This window comes from Molothrus ater, chromosome 15 (genome assembly GCF_012460135.2).
Source record: "Molothrus ater isolate BHLD 08-10-18 breed brown headed cowbird chromosome 15, BPBGC_Mater_1.1, whole genome shotgun sequence".
NCBI classification, from domain to species: domain Eukaryota; kingdom Metazoa; phylum Chordata; class Aves; order Passeriformes; family Icteridae; genus Molothrus; species Molothrus ater.
This window is the reverse complement of record NC_050492.2, coordinates 10668122-10686761: the sequence shown is the minus strand read 5'-3', so window position 1 is coordinate 10686761 and position 18640 is coordinate 10668122. Positions and strand designations below refer to the sequence as shown.

Here is an 18640-nt window from a genome sequence, read left to right as displayed (position 1 = left end):
CTGCTCTTAGGCTGTTGGACACTGACAGAATGAACAGGAGCCAGTGGATTTTCATTTAGCGAGGAGACTGAATTCTATCCTCTGCTGCATCTTGCTATTAAAAATTCACAACTGGGATTTCAAAAAGGGCAGCATAATTTTCTGATCACCAATATTTTAAACAATTTTTTAACTCTGAGGAAGAGGAATTGAGTGGATTGTGCTGCACATCAGCAGCAGCACCTGCACTCCTGGACTGAGGGACAAGAAAGGCAGGCAGGCATTTCCCTTCTCCTCCACTGCTGCTATTCCTGAGTGCATTAGGGGTTTTCTCAGATATTTTAGTTCCTGAAGCATCAGGGATTTACTCCTGGCCAAGGGCTAGGTGCTGATGGAGTGGTGGTGGATCCCAACCAGCTTTGTTAATTTGTTTCATTTTCCCAGCAGCCAGGCTGTAGGAACAGCCACCAGACAGCTTTGATTATTTTCTTGGGTTTTTTAAAAAAACACCTAAGGGCTTTAAGGAGCACAATGGAATACAGCATTCTAGCAAGGGCAGCTGGAGAGGTCAGCCAGCAGGTCTGATCTTATATGCAGGCATTTGTGTAAACACTGTGCAAGATGTGTCTCTGGTCCATACAAAAATCTGGGAGGTAACACTGGGCTCACACATGCCCTTAAATCTCTTCTCCCTGCTTCATGCAAAACTCTTGAAAAGCAGCAGTTTCCCTTGTACTGTGACACATCTGCAAATGCACTTGAGCATCCCTCTGATGAAGCAGAAAGCTGCCAGGGAATCGATGCAGAGCCAGCAAGAAAACAAACATTGTAAAAGATTAAAAAAAATAAAATTAAAAAAGAAGAAATCAATTATTGATGATAAAAGATTCCGAACCTTAGTAACAACTTTTTAAAATGTCTGTAATTGTGGAGGAGAACAGAGAAGAGTGCAGCTGCCACCCACTGCACACAGGCACACACTGGGGCTCCCATGCAATCCAAGGAATGCAGTGCAGAGCCTGCACTGCCCCGCTGCAGATACACAGGGGCAGGCATCCTGCTGTGTGTTGCTTTTGGCTGAGCTGACTGATGTTTGTTTCTCCAGATAACTTGAATATATATTTCTATATCTGTTTGAGAACCTGACCACACATAAACTGGGCCCTTGTTCCTTCGCTACAGCTGATAAATGTGAATAAAACTTTGTTTGTGTAGCATGCTGGTGTCCATCCCCAGGGACCCTGCCTGGTTAGGGCTTCACAGCCTCCAGACAAAGGCTCTTGAAGAGCCAGAAGGCTCAGCCCTGCCAAGGGAAGTGTTTTTCTTTGGCCTTTGTTGAAATAGTCATGTTGAAAAAGCTTTTCAGATTATATTGAAACTTTCAATGTATATCTTTACGAAACAAGCAGAGAAACTGTTAAGAGATACTCCTGTCCCTTTTAATCACACCCTCTTGTTGATCTAAACCAAGACTGAATTTTGCTTTTTTCTTCTGCCATGATGGATTCAGATGAAAAAAAAAAATTAATCCTACAGCTCTGTTTCTCTAAACTAAGAATTCATCATCATAAAAACACATTGGGACAACTGCTCTCTTCCATAGATATGCACCATACCATAAAAGATTAATTTTTAAACCATTTATGGCAAAAAAAAAAACCTATTTAGACTGTTTGGATGTGGGACAAGCCTGGCTGCACGTGTTTCAAAAACACTTGTTAAACCAATGGGGTGAGCCCCCATTGCCCCCAGAACCTGCCCAGGGCAGGCAGGGGGTCCTGCTGGGCCTTGCCTCTGGGCTGGTAGTTTATTTTGCTGTAGAGCAGCATAAAGGCAACAAGTTTCCCCCTGGGGAGCCCTGGAGGGCAGAGGGGGCTGCACTGAACCCCAGCCTCCCTTTGGGTTCACCTCTCTGGTGGCAGCTCCAGCTCCCCGTGGTGGCACAAAGGTCCCCCTGTCACCCCGGAGCTCAGACACAAGGGTCAAGTGCCTGGGGAGTGTTTCTGCCCCCATCAGCCCAGCTGAACAAACCAGGGAGCAATTGAGTCAAATGGCTCCATCCAACCCATTTGATTTCCTCTCTCCATCACCTGGCCCTGTGGGGATCACTGCTGCAGCAGAGGAGCAGTCCTGGGGCTGGGCACAACCACTGCAAAAGAGGCTGCTTGTAAAAACCAATTTATCCCACTACCACAAGGCCAGAAAATTCACACCAGCAGCTTCCCTGGGCCATGTCACTTTGGCTGTTTGGTCTGGTCCAGCAAGCCCTGAGCTCCATCCCACCCTGCCAGGACAGACACAAGGGTCCCAGCACCCTTATTCCTGCACATGATCATCAGCAGCTTCTTTTCCAGCTGGAAAGCAAGCACAGCCTTGAAGAGTCATGTGCACCCACCCATGGAAGTGGTGTATAGAAAGAAAAACACATTTTAATACAATTTTATGTGGGATTTTCAGCCTCCTCTCACTGTGGGGTTGGAAGAAAGGTTTTGCAGCACTTGCTGTCCTGATTGGCCCTGACAGCCAGCCTGCTCATCTCAGATGCAGTTCCTTTTCCTTGCCAAAGGCAAAATCAGGTTTAATGTCATGTTAGCTTATTTTTCCAATGTGATATGTCCCAGTGAGGACACAGTTCAACTGCTGGAGTGAGCATTTGTGAAATCACAAGGATTTTTGCCAGGGACCTGGGAGGTTTTGCTTCCCCTCTTGCTGCCAGCTGGTGCTGTGTGAGCAGGATGGGGTAGGGATGCACAGCCCTCACGGGGCTCTGTGTTTATTGTTTTAAAGACTGAGCCATGCTGGGGTGTTCCTGAAGGATGGAGGAGCAGGATCCAGGATTTGGGAGCTTAGTTGGAGTATTGGTTCAAAGGCTTTGCACGACTAGATGGTGGGAGATGATGTTCCTGTCTCTTGGAATATCATTCTGCTTTCTTCCCCTGGCTTCACAATTGATCCAAAAACTGATCTGAAGCTCAAAATCTCTCAAAATAAACCAGGAGACAATCCACATGAAATGTTCAGCTTGGCAAGTCTCTGAGTTAGGCTCTGCTCTCCTCACATGAAGCAAGAGCTGCCCCAGGACACAGACACCCAAAGCTGATGGCTGGGGTGCTGTGCAGCAGCTGTTTGCATCAGCTGTGCACAGCTACAGCCTGGGGGGATAAATATTGGCTGGTTTAAGCACAAAATTCCCTTTACAGGTGAGCCTGAGAGGGCATTTTTTTTGAAGTGTTATTTAATTGGAAAATCCTGACTTGGCATAATTTCTGTCTCTGGCAGAAAAGGTTTTGTTTACAAAATGTTTTCATCTCAAAAGCAGTTTTTGGGAAAATGTGTTGAAATTTTGCAATGAGATAGAAGTCTTCTGCCCACCACCCATGATTTTTTCTTTTTCTTTACATTATGCTGCAGATATTGCCTTAATTTGAACTTCTAACAAAGATTTAACTCAAAGGAGTTTTTTGTTTGTTTGGGAGAGCTTTTTTCTTAAAGCTATTCTGTTTGTGCAAATATCATGATTTGGAACAAGAAGGAATCTAAAGCTTTTTTAAAAGGAAAAAAACCAATGTGATTTCTATGCAGGGAAGGCTTATTTCTCTCCCAGCCCTATATATACTTATAATCCCATATTTTACATATCAAGATTTATGCTTTCAAACCCATTAGCCTTGTGATTGAATAGGCAATTGCAAATATACAGTTGTTGTTATTCAGTAAGTACACATGGGGCTGCATGTGGGTAAATCACACAGAAAACTGTATTTATTTGGGGATTTCTATTGCTCCCCCTATTTCTCACTATGAACTGCCTGTGACAACCTCATACTCAAGGACTTCTGCTGAGCTTCAGGAAAAATCTAATCTGGCTCTCAGTAATGAGCCCTTCCTAGGAGAGCATATTCCCTGTGTGCCCCAGCACTGAGGCACAGATGGGAGTTAGAGGTCAGCACACAGTGACAAATGAAGTTTTTCCCAGATTCTGTGGCTTCTTATGGCTGTAGCAGTTGTTACCTGTTGTTACCCATGGCTCAGTTACTCGCCTTACAGCATCCCAAATTAATAGCTCTATGTGTATGTATATACATTGTGCTTGTGTTTAAATACACATAGCCATGTATCAATATAGATTTTTTTTTTTACTATATTTTTTTTACATCTTCAGGTGGCCACAAATGCATGTTTGCTCTCTTGGGGATGGGCTATTTGCCCTTTAGGGTTGCAGCAAAGTTCCCTCTGACTCTTCCTGAGCTGTTGGAAATGTCTGTGTGGTTTTGTTTCCCCTGCCTGGCTCTCTCCTCTCATGGCAGGAGAGCTTGCATGATAAATGACTTGCAGATTTAACAGAAATATCATCTTATCCCAAAATTTCCAAGCTGAAAAAATACTTGGAAATAAATGACTGTGACCTGTCATTTCCCATATGTTTGTGTACTGCTGGGGATGATGCTGCTGTGACCCACTCGGGCTTAGGATATACAAAATAACATCCATGTTGGTCAATCAGGAAATCTGGGTCATTAATTTTTAATGAGTTTGATTTTCACCTCCTGCTAGCACAGCTGTGCATGTTCTTAAGGAATCTTTTTGTGTTTCCAAATATCTGAATGCCCTTGCATGCTTGAGCACAAGGTGTTCACTCCTGGTTACAGCAGCATCCTCCCTGTTCAGGTGAATCAATCATAGACCAAAGTCTCTGCATTTGCAGGATATTTTTGTCTTTCTCCTCTTCCTTTGGGAATCAGCCCCCAAGTTAATTTGTCATGTAGTTTTCAATACACAAAGGCTGTTTCTAACTTTTATTTATTGTAAGAAGAATTTCCAAGTTGTTTCATTCTCCCTTGCAGCCTCTCAAACTGATTATCGCCAATCAAAATTATTAGCAGTAAATTCTGGCAAATTTCTTTGAAAAGGGCGTAAATCTTGTGCAATGTGCCCACAATGATGAGATGGCTGGATGAGGGGCAGCCCCTGGGTACAAGATCAGCTTCTTTATTTATTGTTGAATTGCAAAAATATTTGACTTTTTTTCCATAAGAAACAAGTGCATGGTGGCTGGGCTGTTGAAAAACACATTCAGCAAACCAGAAAGTTATATTGTTCTTAGGAGGAGAGAAGATCAGTTCAATAGGTTTAACTTTATGCCTTAATGAAGATTTATTTAGCCTCAATTGGCCAACAGCAGAGTGAAAGATTGGTGTAGCTCCTCTGGTGAGGCTGGAGAACATCCAGAGGTGCATTTACAGACCCTCCCATTTGACTGATTCCTGAATTTGGGAGGAGGAAGCACTTTAAAAGAGCACTTGCCTGCACATGTTGGGGAGAAAAAACCAGTAGCTGAGAAAAGGAAAGTAGGCAACAAATTCCGAAGAGATTATAATTGGTACATGATTGAAATCCCATATTAAAATAATTTCCTGCACACTTCTTTGAGACTTAAGTCTTGACTTTTCCACAAAAGGGCGCTTGTGGGTAGCCTGGTGTAAGTGAGTTAATAAATCAGGTTTATGATTCTCAGTTAATAAATTGGCATAGAGCCACTGGCTTCTGTATTCAGAAGAAATTAAACCAAGGAGAGCAAGTTGAGCCCCTGTGCTGGAGGCTGTCCCTGCCCCAGGTGTGGCTGTGTGGCCCTGACCCCCTCCAGGTGACAGACACAGGTCAGTGGGATGGTTCTTGGTGCACTGCCAGCCATCGCTTCTTGCTACCCCTCATTCTTAGGCTTGTTTGGTTTTTATTTAATTCAACTCAGCGATGTTTTTAATTTTAAAATTAATTTTAAAATCCTTGAAAAGGCATTGACTTGAAATATGTTTCTTGAATAATATTATTGAATAACATAGATGAACAAAGCTTTTTTTTTTTTTGCCTCCATTTTAAGCTTTTCCACTTTTTTTTTCCTTTTCTAATTGTGTTTCTAGTTTCTGGTTTTGATCAGGCAAGAGTCAGAGCATGAATAAATCCCAGACAGAGCTATAGGCTGCCTCATGAACAGGAGTGCAACATGGATTGCTTTGGATTAGGGCTCAGTGCTCACATCAGCGCAGCACCAGCTTGAGCAAGCAGTGGGAAAACTGCAGAAATTGCTGTGGCTGTGGTGAGCACCCTGCCCTGCTGGGGGATTTGGGGGAATGTTCCTTTTCCTACTGCTGTTAGAGGCAGCCTCAGACTGTGCCCCTGGCCCCCAAAGCCTGACATGGGTGAGATGGGAATTTCCCTGGAGCTGAGGCACTGAGCAGGGACACAGGGAACAGGAGCAGGGACACAGGAGGGTGGCACAGGGAACAGGAGCAGGGGCACACGGGGGTGGCACAGGGAACAGGAGCAGGGGGACATGAGGGTGGCACAGGGAACAGGAGCAGGGGCACACGGGGGTGGCACAGGGAACAGGAGCAGGGGCACATGGGGGTGGCACAGGGAACAGGAGCAGGGGCACATGGGGGTGGCACAGGGAACAGGAGCAGGGGCACAGGAGGGTGGCACAGGGAACAGGAGCAGGGGCACACGGGGGTGGCACAGGGAACAGGAGCAGGGGCACACGGGGGTGGCACAGGGAACAGGAGCAGAGGGACATGAGGGTGGCACAGGGAACAGGAGCAGGGGCACATGGGGGTGGCACAGGGAACAGGAGCAGAGGGACATGAGGGTGGCACAGGGCTCTGGGGTTTTGTGACATGTTTGGAGGTCAGGGAGAGGGGGGCACATCCGATAGAAACATTTGAGGTCTGTGGAAGCAGCAGCACTGCCCTTGTCAGGTCCCTACCACACTGCTCCTCTGGCTTTTGTGAGCTTATATCTTGCTCCTCCTGCATTACCCAAAGGATAAATAAGGTCCATGGTGAAAATATAGATTTTATTGATAAAAATTTGCACATTTTTCTGGCCACGTCTGTCTCCTTCCTGCTGGCCACAGGTGGTGCCCAGGGCCATGATGCCCTGCATAAGGGTCCTGCCCTGTGACATGCCCAGGGCCTTGTGGGGGGAGAAGAAACAGAGTCATACTGTGAAAAAATGGGGAAAAAAGTGGTTTTACACCCCTGTCAGTACTGCTGTGCCAGCAGCACGGGTGAGATGGGGCTGTAACAGGAGGGTGTGGATGGTGCTGAGTGTATCTGCAAAGTCATCACATGGAATTGGACTGAAGAGTCCTAAATCATTCTGGTGTTGGTTCCTGCTTTCTGTTGCTTTATCAGATTGCACTTTTTCTTTGTAATTGACTTTTTTGTTTCTTTGTTTTTCTTTTGTTTTCCAGGACCTGCAGTAAGTATCGTGGACTTTACTGTTGGATCAACAAAGTTAAGGCTTCCCCTTCCCCTGCCTTTCAGTGTCCTTGCAAAAGCACAGCATTTTTTGGTGGAGGTGTGTCTGGGAACAAAATCAGTACCAGATGCTGCTGGATTTTTTTTATTTTCCTGATTGTAGACAAATTGTGGGGGGAATTTTAAATGTTTAACTTGCTGCTCCAAGGGACTTCCACTAATTTTAAACTCAGAAAATATTCAGTAAAAAGGAGTTTTCCCTTTAAAGAGCTCTTTAGTCTGCCTCTATTTAACAGAAAGAGTGCTGTACTAATATTTAACATGTTACTGGGTTTATTGATTCTAAAGCTCTGTCTTGCTTTTCTTATCTATTGTGTTTCCAGCATTTAATATGGGTTTGGTTTCCTCACAAGGGGGGCTAGAGGGAAAACCATAGCTTGCTTGCTTCTTTCTTTGAAGTCTTGGGTAGAATAATGAGCATTCCTACCAATGCAACCAGAAAATTTATGGGGAAATAGTTGTTTGAAGGGGTAATAGTTGAAAATGTGTCAACTCCTCCTTTCAAATGTTTAGACGTGCCTTTGGCTGTGCCACCACATCCAAATCTGTTGTTCTCCTGCTGGTTTTGGAGTGAGAATTTATGTTTTATTTGTGCCCTCCCAGTTGCTGAGGGTTGCTTTAAAAAATAAATTATGGGTATTAGGTGCTCCTGATTTTCTACCTTTCTTCCCCCAAAGGAGGAGGAGGAGGAGGAGGAGGAGGGGTTCAGGCTGTTTGCAGCCACATTTCCTTGTCTGTCCTTGCACTAGCAGAGGCGTTTCTTGTTGTTCTCTTCCTGTAGAGCCTCACTGGGTTGAAAGGGCTTATTTTAGGGAAAATAAATTTGGCAACTATTCCTGGGCTAATAAATTCCCAGTTCTGTTTTGGTGACAAGGACTGGGGGCTGTCCCAGCACCATGGCTTTGGTTCTCCTGGGACTGGCAGCACTGCCTGTGGGTTTAGTGAAGAGTTTTCAGCCCTTTGAATTTCTGCTTCTATTTCAAGATAATTTTTTAACCTAAATACTTAAGAGGGGGTTGAGCAAAACAATTATTTGGGATTTCAAATAAAGACGATAGTGGGATACTGCCTGTTTAAAACTCCCCAAATACACCTTTAAGGCACAGTCTCCATTGACTGAAGAACTTTGGCCAGTTGGGAATGGGTTTGTGTGGCTGTTTGGTGCCTGGCTCCTCTGAGCCCACAGGCAGCCAGGGCTGGTGCTGCCTCACGTGTGCTGTCTGCTCACGTTTATTATGGCCATCCAGCACAGGCAACATATGGTGCACTATTAATTTTTCTTTGTCTCTAGTTGGTTTCATTTCCTGGTTCCCACGGCACTATTGAATTGCAAATGGAGCACAGGGGATATTTAACACAAACAAGACCTTTTTTTCCTTTCCTCTCCCCTTGCCCTTCTTTGAAAGACAACTCCTGGGTTAGTTAATTTTTGGGTTGGGTGGGGTTGGTCGGTTGGTTTTGGTTTTTTTAATCCTGCTTTTTAGCATAAATGGCCTTTGCCAGAGACTTCTTTAAGCATAATATAAAATAAGTCCTAGAACCCACAGAACCACAATATTATTTTATTTTAACAGTACTGCATTTATTAGTTTCTTCTGTTTCTTGATTTAGGCCAGAAGGAATTGATTACTTCTTACATGTACAGCATTACACTGCTCTAACTGTATCCCCAATTCTGTTGTTCCCTAGTAGCAGTTGTTCTGGTATTTTATTCTTTTGGCTGTCATAAGTTAGTTATGCATATAAAATTATTAGAATTTGTGGTACAGGATTTGTGGCTCATGGATGATTGATTGTCCTGTCTGTGAGTAAGGGGTATTCTGCTCAGATATACTATAAAACCTCTGTTTTGGAGAGTATTAAAATCACATGCTGGGTAGGAAATTTCTGCAATTGAAATATAGGCTTACCATAGACTGTAATTGAGCATTTACAGTCACAGATATTAGCAAACACTTTATGTGCTAATGTGCTGGCTGGGGAACTCACCAGCAAGCGAGGGCAGGGTGTTCCAAGTGTTTCCTATTTATCTGTGTGTGCTCCCTGCCTTACCTCTCCATAAAGCTCCCTGTACCCTTTATCCCAAGCTGTAAGTGGTTAAACAGGCAGTTGCTGGAGTCAGTGTTGGTTCTGGATGAACCAGGAGTGCTGCAGGAGGCATTACAGCTGCAGGGGTGCTTAGGGGAAGGGAGAACCCCTGTGCGTGGTGTGGAGGGGCTGCTGGAGCTGTCCCATGCCATGAGCAAAGCCTGACTCCAGTTCTGCACCCACAGCACACTGAGATCACCTGTGTTTGTGCAGCAGGTGACATTGCTGCACAGGCAGTCCCCTCATTGCCTGTTGGTGTGCCAGCTGATTCCCACTAGCTCCTTCCTGGGTCTTGCCCTGGGTCTGCTGTAGCTCAGGGCATGGTCAGCAGCCCCTCAGGCTGTAAACACCTCTGGGAATCCCCTGAGCAGAGCAAGGAAGGTGAAATACCCTGACTGGGCTGTGTTTTGTTCTGCTGATCCTGCAGCTGCTGCTAGGCCCTGCAGTGGGGTCATTCCCCACAGCATCAGCTGTGCTTTCTGCTTCACTGCAAATAATGCAAAGTTTAGATGTGAGCTGGGAGAGTGCATCCTGCAAGGAAGTCAATGGATTTAGAGGGGTAAATCTTCACAGAATCAAGTGCTGGAGCAGGAGCTTGAGCTCAGTGATTGCTGTCCTGGCTGCTGCCTCAGCCTCTACGACCTCCCCCCAGCACTGGGGTGTTTTCTTTCCTCCTGGCACCCCCATCCCAGGGCAGCTTTATGGCCAGGACCCAGTGTGTGCCATGCATGTCTGTGGCTCCAGGGCCAGCAGGGGCTGGGCACTGGCAGCAGGGATGTTGGCAAAACCCTGGTAAGTAGCCAAAGGGGGGCAGGGGATCACAATCCAGGGAAATCAGGGAAAATTCACTGTAGGTGTGAGCCCTCTGATAGGAAAGTTACCCCAGAGTTTAGTTTAGGGCTGGCTGGAGAGCTGATGGCCCCGTGTCCTGCCATGCTCTGTGATGTCAAGCTGCTCCAGGTGCACTGACTGACTCATGTCCCTTGTTCCCCCCACAGGGGCAGTCAGGACGCGATGGGTACCCGGTAACTCCACTGCTCCTTGATTTTTGTTCTTTTCTAATCTGTGCTCTGTGGTCCTCTCCAGCATTTTCTGTGATTTTCCTTGCCTGTTTTAAGCTGCTTTTTTTCACTTTTTCCCTCCTCTCTTTCTTCATTAGTAATAGCTTTTGAGGGATTCAGCCCTAAAACTTAAAAGCCTGAGCAATAATCTCCCTTAATGTTTATAGGGATGAAACACTTGAGCCCTTTCATGGTTGTATTCATGCTCTTATTTAAGAGTTCACTGGACTGCAAAGTGAGTGAAGGCTTTGGGGTTTGTCCCACTTAGAACTCTAAGAGGGGACACAGGTGAAAGAGCCTCAGGTGTTGAGATAGATCCTCATTTGCCCATATCCAAAAATGTTTCCATGGGTGCAGAGCTGTCCTGCTGGATGTGCAGGAGGAGGGAGCCCTTGTTCTGGCCAGACCCCAAACCTCAGCCTCCTGGCTGGCTGCCCTGCCCCTCATCAATGGATGGCCACAGTGCTCCAGCTCTGAGGGGCTCAGCAGCTCATCAGGCAGCCACTCCCAAGCAAGAACTTGGTGTAAGGGGTTGCTAAAAAGCACTGTAAATTCTCCATGGCATGGAGAGAGATCTTCCAGCTCTGCTCCTACTTTTTGAATTGATGCAGTGAGCCCTGCACTGCCTGTTGCTCTGGAAGGGGTGTATTGGCTTTCCTTAGCCTTCTCCTTCCTGTGGTTGATGCCCTTTTTTCCTTTTTTTTTTTTTTTCCCTTCTTTTTTTTCCTGAATGGGTGTGTTAGGAAAACTCCCTGCTTGTCTTTGCCACCTCATGTCCTGGCCTGGTTCCCCTTGAGCACCCAGAAATTACAGAAACACCTATTGAGTTTTATGTGTTCCATGGAGCTCAAGAGAGGAGGATTGGAAGGGAATTCCAGGGATATTTGCAGTTTTCACTTCCCCTGGACCCCTGTGATCCTCCCTGGGGAAGGCAGCAGCATTTCCCCAGAAGTGGAGAGGTGGGAGATGGGGTTAATTTTGCAGAACCAGCCTGTGTGGCCCTTGCATCCCTGCCAGGAAAGCGCTGGGGACTCCACCAAAGGATGAGGACAGAATTTTGCTGGGAGGGGAGGCTGTGGCCAGCAGGGAGGGCTCTGTGTCCAGGGAAGGGCTTTGTCTCCCTCAGGTGGCACCTGCCCGCAGCAGCCCCGAGATGCTGGAGCCAGGAGGTTGTACAGATGCCTCAGGGGTCTGTTGGAAATTAGGAGTTTAATTTATTAGAAGTTAAGATGTGAAATTTCACTCTAATGGGCTGTTGATTGTCATTTTTAGGGTGGCTTTTTGCCCTTGTAGGGTGTGGCAAACCCTGCTGGATCAGCAGTGCCCTTGGCAGGTTTGTCCCTTCTCCTGTATCAGTCATGTGGTTTAGTGGCAGAACTCTGAGAACCAGAAACTCTGGGAGGAAACAGGGACTGTTCCCTGGGAGAGAGCACCAGCACTGTCCCCTGGGCAGCCTGGCTCCTTGCCTGTCCCAGCTCCTGGTGGAGAGGGATTTTGGTGATGCTCCAGCACTTCTGGATGGTGTCAGGGGACTGGGAATGACCTCAACTCTGCTGCCACATCTGCACTGGGAAAATGGCGTTAACATCACCACAAGGCTTTTCCTCCTCTCTCTTACCCCCAGGACCTGCAGTCCTGGTCCAGGCTGGTCTTACCCTGACTTTGGAACCAGCAAACACTGAATTACTACATCCACATGGCTGTGGCTGCACTGATTAACTGTATCTAATAAGGAGGTGAGGATAATTGTATTTCCAAAGCAAGATGTATCCCTGAAGAAGGAGGAAACAAACAGAAAGCAGGCTTGGGAGTATTATTCAGCAGAAGCATATGGACAGCTTTTATTAAATCCAGTTGCATATTCAAATGAATTTACTTATTTAGTTCCCTTCAGGGTGATCAAATAAACTCTGAGCTGTTTCAGGGTGGTGAAAATGCAGAGGTAGAAGGTGGATATTAAGTGGTGTGTGGTGACACTTGCATCCACAAGCCAGCAGTGCTTTGAGCTGCTAGTTTATAACTGAGCTGCAAGCAAAGGAAGCTTTAAAGGGATGAAGTGATCCAGAGCTCTGGAAATGGGACTGAGGGAGAAAACAGCTTCCATAAGATGATTTCAATATTTTTATACTTAACATCTTAAGAGGAGAGGTTTGGGCCTTGCAATAAAACTTTACAGCAGAAACAGTTTTTTTCTTTATGAAGTTCTGTAGGTTTATTGTTATTTTTGAAATCCCATAGAGGATTTTAGTTTCCATTTTTAACCCTATGGCATATCCTACTGACATTGTTGTAACAGCTATGAAGGATGCTGGGATTTGTTGCTCTTCTACTCTTGTTTGATTTGGTTTTGACACCCCAGTGATCATGCATCACAGCACACACCTCAGCCTGAATTTCTGTGTAAGGGCTGTATGGGTCTGTCTTCTCCTTCCCCAGTAACATTTGAACTTGGCCAATTTCAGCCAGATTTGCAGGAGGACAAAGACTTTGTGGAGAATAGTTCAACTGTTGATACTAGGGGCAGGCTAGGGGAAAAAGCCTTACTGGTGCCCAGGGTGAGGCAGGAGCCAGGCTGCCACAGAGCTGCCTTGAGCTCAGCTTTGCATGGGGGCAGCAGAAAAGCAGGAAAAGCAGATGTGCAGCCACCACAACGATGGAAATGTGTTTCTTGCTGGGCAGGACCAGGCCCTGGGGCTGGGATCCCCTGGGAGGTGTCCCAGGCTGTGCTTCCCAAGGCCAGGAGCATCCCTGCTGCAGAGTGACTGCCCCTGACCTGGGGTGCTCTCAGCATGTTGGGCCATTTGTCCTGGGAGCTGGGAGGGGGCAGGGGGGCTGTGCTGCTTTCCTGAGCAGGGCAGGCAGCTGCATCTGGGCAGGAGGAAAAGGAGAAAATGAGGAGCAGATGGGAGAGCTGAACTGTGAGTAGGCTTAGGGCTGACCTTTGAGAGCAGGAGGATCTCTGCATTGCACAGCTGTTTAATTGGATGTTAGGAAACACTTCTTCACCAAAAGGGTTGTGAAGCATTGGTCTGGACTGCCCAGGGAAGTGTTCCTGGTAGGATTTAAAAGATGTGGCTCTTGATTTAGTGGTGTGCTTGGCAGTGCTGGGTTAATGGTTGGACTTGATGGTCTTAGAGGTCATTTCCAGCCTGAATGATTCTGTGGTTCTAAGCAATGGCTGTGCAGTGCTCTTAGCAGTCCTGCCCCCATCTCTTTCTCTGCCTCATGCAGGGATGGTTCTATTTGCCCTCAACCTACTCAGTTGTTCTCCTACGTATTCCTCCTCTTTCCCAGTGAGATGCTGCCTTTGTGGTTCACCAGAACCCATTCCCTTCTCTTCTCCACTTACTGGAGAAGCCTTTTGAAGCCAAGGTCTCTGCTTCTTGAGAGTTTCATCTGCCTTCACTACTCATCCCTAAAATCAGTCTCAGCTCCACCACTACGTGACATCCCAAATGCAGGGCTGTCACTTCAAGTGGGAAGAAACCAAAAGAATGAAGTTGATTAATGAGGGGAATTACTTCATGTGCATGTCTTCATTAATAGAAAGCAGAGCAGGGAAGAGGCTTTGCAGAAGAAAAGTATGATATGAAACAGGATTGTCCTATTTTATGCATTTCCTTTAGAATACTAGGATTTATTTTTAGTTGAGAGGTGCGTTACCCATTTTGTCCCTCCAGTGTATAATGTTTGCCTTCTGAATTTTGTAAATCACTTGTGTATTGCCTGGAAGACCTCAGACATCATCCTGCCCATCTCTTGCAGCAGTGGGAGCCTTTTGAGAAGGCAGGGAGAAAAGGCACCATGATCTGTCTGCTTAGAATAATGCAGCTGGCTACTGAAAATAATTCAGCATTAAGTACCAGCTCTGTGGTCCCCAGCACAGGAAGGATATTGATCTGTTGGAATGAATCTAGAGGAGGCCACCAGGGTAAATAGGGGAATGGAGAACCTCTGCTATGAGGAAAGGCTGAGAGAACTGGGATTTTTCAGCTGAAAAGAGAAGGCTTTGGGATATCCTAATTGCAGCTGTACAGTCCGTGAAGGAGATACAGAGGAGCTGGAGAGGGACTACTGACAAGGGCCTGGAGTGACAGGACAAGGGGATGGCTTCATACTGACAGAGGGTGGGGTTAGACAGGATATTGGGAAGAAATTCTCTATTGGGAGGGTGCTGAGGCTCTGGCACAGGTTGCCCAGAGAAGCTGTGTCTGCCCCATCCTTGGAAGTGTCCAAGGCCAGGTTGGATGGAGCTTGGAGCAACCTGGGATAGGGGAAGGTGTCCCTGCCCGTGGCAGAGGAGCTGGGTGTAAATAGTCTTTAAGGCTCTTTCCCACCCAAACCATTCCATGATTCTGTGACTAACAGACAGGTAACTGCACCAATATAATCAATTAATAGACTTTAGGTAAAAAAGAATAATGACACAGACATTGCTCCATGCTGGCTTTTCATTTTGGGGAACAATTGCTCTGTCAGCATTGAAATACTCGTGTGCAGGCCATTCTCACATATTTATAGTCCACCTCAGGCTAGGGAGCTATTGGAGCTAAGCAGGTCAGCATCTTCAGAAACTTTTATTTTGGGAGCCTTGGACAGTGAGCTAATATCCTCCTTTGGCTGCAGTGCTGTAAATCCAGGCCTATCCACTGAAGTCAGCTGTAATGTATAAGCCAGAAATCAACTGGTAAGGATGGTAAAACTCTGGTTTTAATTAATTTTCAAGACATAAAGTGAAGCCAAATGTGTTTTTCTAGGCTGATGTCTGTGAGTGGGGTTGAAGAAGCATGTGTAGAAGGGAAGATGGTTCCCTGACATAAAAACCCAGCACAGTGAAGCACTGGAACAGCCACTTTGGTTACAGGTCTAGACCTTGACCATAAACAGTGGAGTCTGGGGTTTTCTCTCCTCAGCAATTAAGAATTTCAGTTAGTACACAACTTAGGGAAAGTCTGTGCAAGCTTTTCGTGTGTGACCCATAAATATAATATGAATGCAGACAGGATGATGTGTGGGAAATGAGGAACACATGCCTTAGCCTCTTCCTGGTGGCAGCTCCTCTGTGCCATTGTGGTTCCTTTCTTACCAGAAAGCTCCAAGGCATGCACTTAACCAGGCATTTTGGAAATGGCAGCACCAGAAAACCACATGTGGCATTAATAACAAACTCCTTTTACAAGAGAACTGTGGGAGTAGGCTAAAATTGAACTGCCTGATGTCTTCATGAGTTGCCTCCACCTATGCAATTATCTCAAAGTGCTGTCGAGGTGCAGCCTGTGAGAGCGGCTGGAGGAGCCCAGTGTAGTTCTGGGATTGCTCTTTGTGCAAACCAGAGCAGCAGCAGCATTTTAGCTCTTCAGGAGGGCTGCCAGAAATCCCATGTGAGGTATGGGAGACCATACTATATGGCCAGACCTCATGGGCTGTGTGGACACCAAATTTTCCTGGTGTTTTACAGTGGGCAGCTGATTGCAGACCTTGGGTGGCAGCTCGTGCATGGACACAGCTCCTTGGTGTCCAAAACACATTGCATGGGTCTTTTGGCTGGTTGTGCATTACTAGACTTGGGTACTTTTAAACATTGATGAAGGCTTCTGTTGGTGAGGTATTTAGATTTCTTAGCCAGGCTAATCAAGGTCATAACTGTAATTTAGGTTTCAGTCCTGTGTTTGTTCCCATGTTTCACTTGTAAATATCCAGACTTCAAGGAGTGTCTCCTGTGTGTGAAGTCATTTGCACACATACCTCTCCCAGTAAGAGCCCAAAAGACAGAAGTAACAAACATTCATTTTACAAGGCAAACTTTGTAGTTCCAGTCTTTTTCATTTTATTTTAATATCAGTTTTGTGGCCAATTCACGTAATTATTTGCCTAGAGGGAAAACCCTCTTTAAACAGGGGAAGCAGATCCAGCATGTTTTCCTGCTACATCCATTTACTGGCTCTCTGATGTGGAAGCAACAATGATTTTGTGAAGACCAGTTCTTAATGGCAGCAGTTTATTTTCCTTTTGATTTAAAGGTAATTCTTCCACAGGGATAATAAAAAGTTGTCTTCCATCCTACCCGGTGGAGGAACTGCAGATGCATTTGTTTATCCTGTGTGGTTCCAATGGTTCTGGATGGGGAGAGGAGAGGGCCTGGTGAAGGTGCTGACAGCAATGGCAAGGAGAACTGTGCAGCCCAAATTGCACTGGCAGGGCAGAGGTTTGGTTTCTGGCTTCTCAGGCAGCTTTTCCTCTGGTTTCCTGTTTTGAGTGTGGAGTGCAGCTGGTGGATCTGCATCTCTGTTTCCAGTGTGTTTGGGTCCAGCCCTGTGATGCAGAGGCTTGGTGTCTAGGCAGAGCAAAACTGAGAAAACCAAGAAGTTTTCTCATTAACCACCAAAGAGAGGTAATCCAAACAGAAGCTGTCAATGACAATGGTCTGGAAAGATTATAAAGGCAGTAAGCACTGAAGTGTTTGCTTGAAACACCAACATTCTTCCAGAATTACTTACCTACTTAAAAATTGCATTCCCAGCTCAGAGGCCATCACCTCTCTCATAGGTGGATATTAAAAAAATATATCCAAAGCCCAACTGGGCATCAAATGCTTGAAAAAAGCAGTTGTGCGGAACACATGGGACTCATTTAAGCCTCAGAAATTTGGTGAAGTTGGGGAGCTCTTTCTTCCATAAGAGTACTTTGCTGTTTTGGAAGAGAACTGGTGCAATGTGATGCACAGAGTGAGTTCTTCCCTCTGAAATGGTGATCTGGCATGTCTGCCCAGGGGCCACAGCAGGCTGTGCTGGGAGAAGTGACCAAACTGGCTCTGTTCTGGCATCTCCAAGTGACCTTCCTCAAAAACCCTAGCAGTGCCCTGTGCAGCTCCAGCCCAGGGTTTGTTTCCCACCCCTTTGGACCAGTCAGTGTTAGATTTGATTCCAGGCGTTTTTCTTGAGCATCTTTGAGAAGACATCCAGAACAAAGAGGAAGCTCTGTGCACAGACAGAAGGCAGCACATCTTGTGGTTAAGGACAAGGCAGCTCCTGCAGGGAAAAGGGTCCCTTATCTCATTTGAAACCCTGCAGAATGTGGCTGAAATGTCTGGAAGACAGCTGGGAATTGAAGTACTCTGGTGAGCTCAGGCTAGCGATGCAAAGGAGGGGCTGAACAGTGGGCAGAGTCCAGTTCTGCCCCAGAAACTTCCTGAGGATAGAGTTGGGTTTTTTTTTTCTGGTTTTGTCTGTTTGTTTGTTTCTTTCCCAAGGCTTTCAGGAGTGCTGGGGGCGTTGGTGCCCCGTGGAAGGGAGAGGGGCTGTCCCTGCAGAGGCCCCGGATGCCCGCCGGGCCCGGCCCGGCCTCCGAGGCGGCGGCTCCCTTGCAGAGCCATCTGGTTTGCATTAAGGGTGAAGTTTTTAGCAAATTACTGCTCCTTTCTGCTCTGTTTCCATCAAAGAATGGGCAGAGGCCTCCCAGCAGTCTGTGGGCAGATTTTCTGGAGCAGAGCACAGATCTGGGGGGGGTTTTGTTGCCTTGTTAATGCACGCTTGGCCCTTATCAGGCTGCTCTGCATGGTTTACCTGGCACCTATGGCTGGCAGCCTGGGCTGAGGGACACGGCTCCCTCTGAGGAAATATTTCAGAGCCTTTGAGGGTTTGGTGATGCTGAGCCCTGCCAGACTCTGTGGGCAATGCTCAGGTGGCCTTTTTGGAAAGAAATGAGGGAGAGGGATGAGGGTTGCTGCAGCAACCTGAGGGTAAGGAGGGCTCAGCTCATCCTGCAGCCCTGTTGGACTCAGGACATTCCTCTGGCTGCCCTGGATGAGTTGAGACCATGGCAAGATCTTGGAGTCAAAAACACCTGTGCTTTCCATTTTAGTCGATGGAAAAAATTACCAACTTTCTGTGAAGATTTACAAGCCACAAGGGTTTGAGTAGAATGATAGTTAATTTGTCACAGGGTGAAAAAGTAGAATTTTGAGGTTTTAGAATGCGGGTTCAAGAAGCAAGATGGAGGAATCTGGGCGTGTCCTGTCCTTCTTCTCCTCCTTCTTGTCCTCCATCTTCTGCTGGGATGGTGACACTTTTTGGTTGGTTTAGAGTAGAGACAGACTGTCTAACATAGATGATAGGTATTGGAAAATTATTGTAAATAAAGCACACATAGTTCTTAGTATAAAAAGTTAACACCACCCCAAGGGTGGACAGTGTGTCA

General features: G+C 46.4%; 1 protein-coding gene across 1 annotated transcript in view; it reads left to right on the top strand.

Moving 5' to 3' along the window:
- COL23A1 (collagen type XXIII alpha 1 chain) overlaps positions 1–18640 on the top strand; it is a 174757-nt gene that overhangs the window by 128961 nt on the left and 27156 nt on the right. The window contains 2 exon segments of the mRNA XM_054516396.1: positions 7229–7236; positions 10382–10408. Coding sequence (XP_054372371.1) covers positions 7229–7236; positions 10382–10408 — 35 coding nt within the window.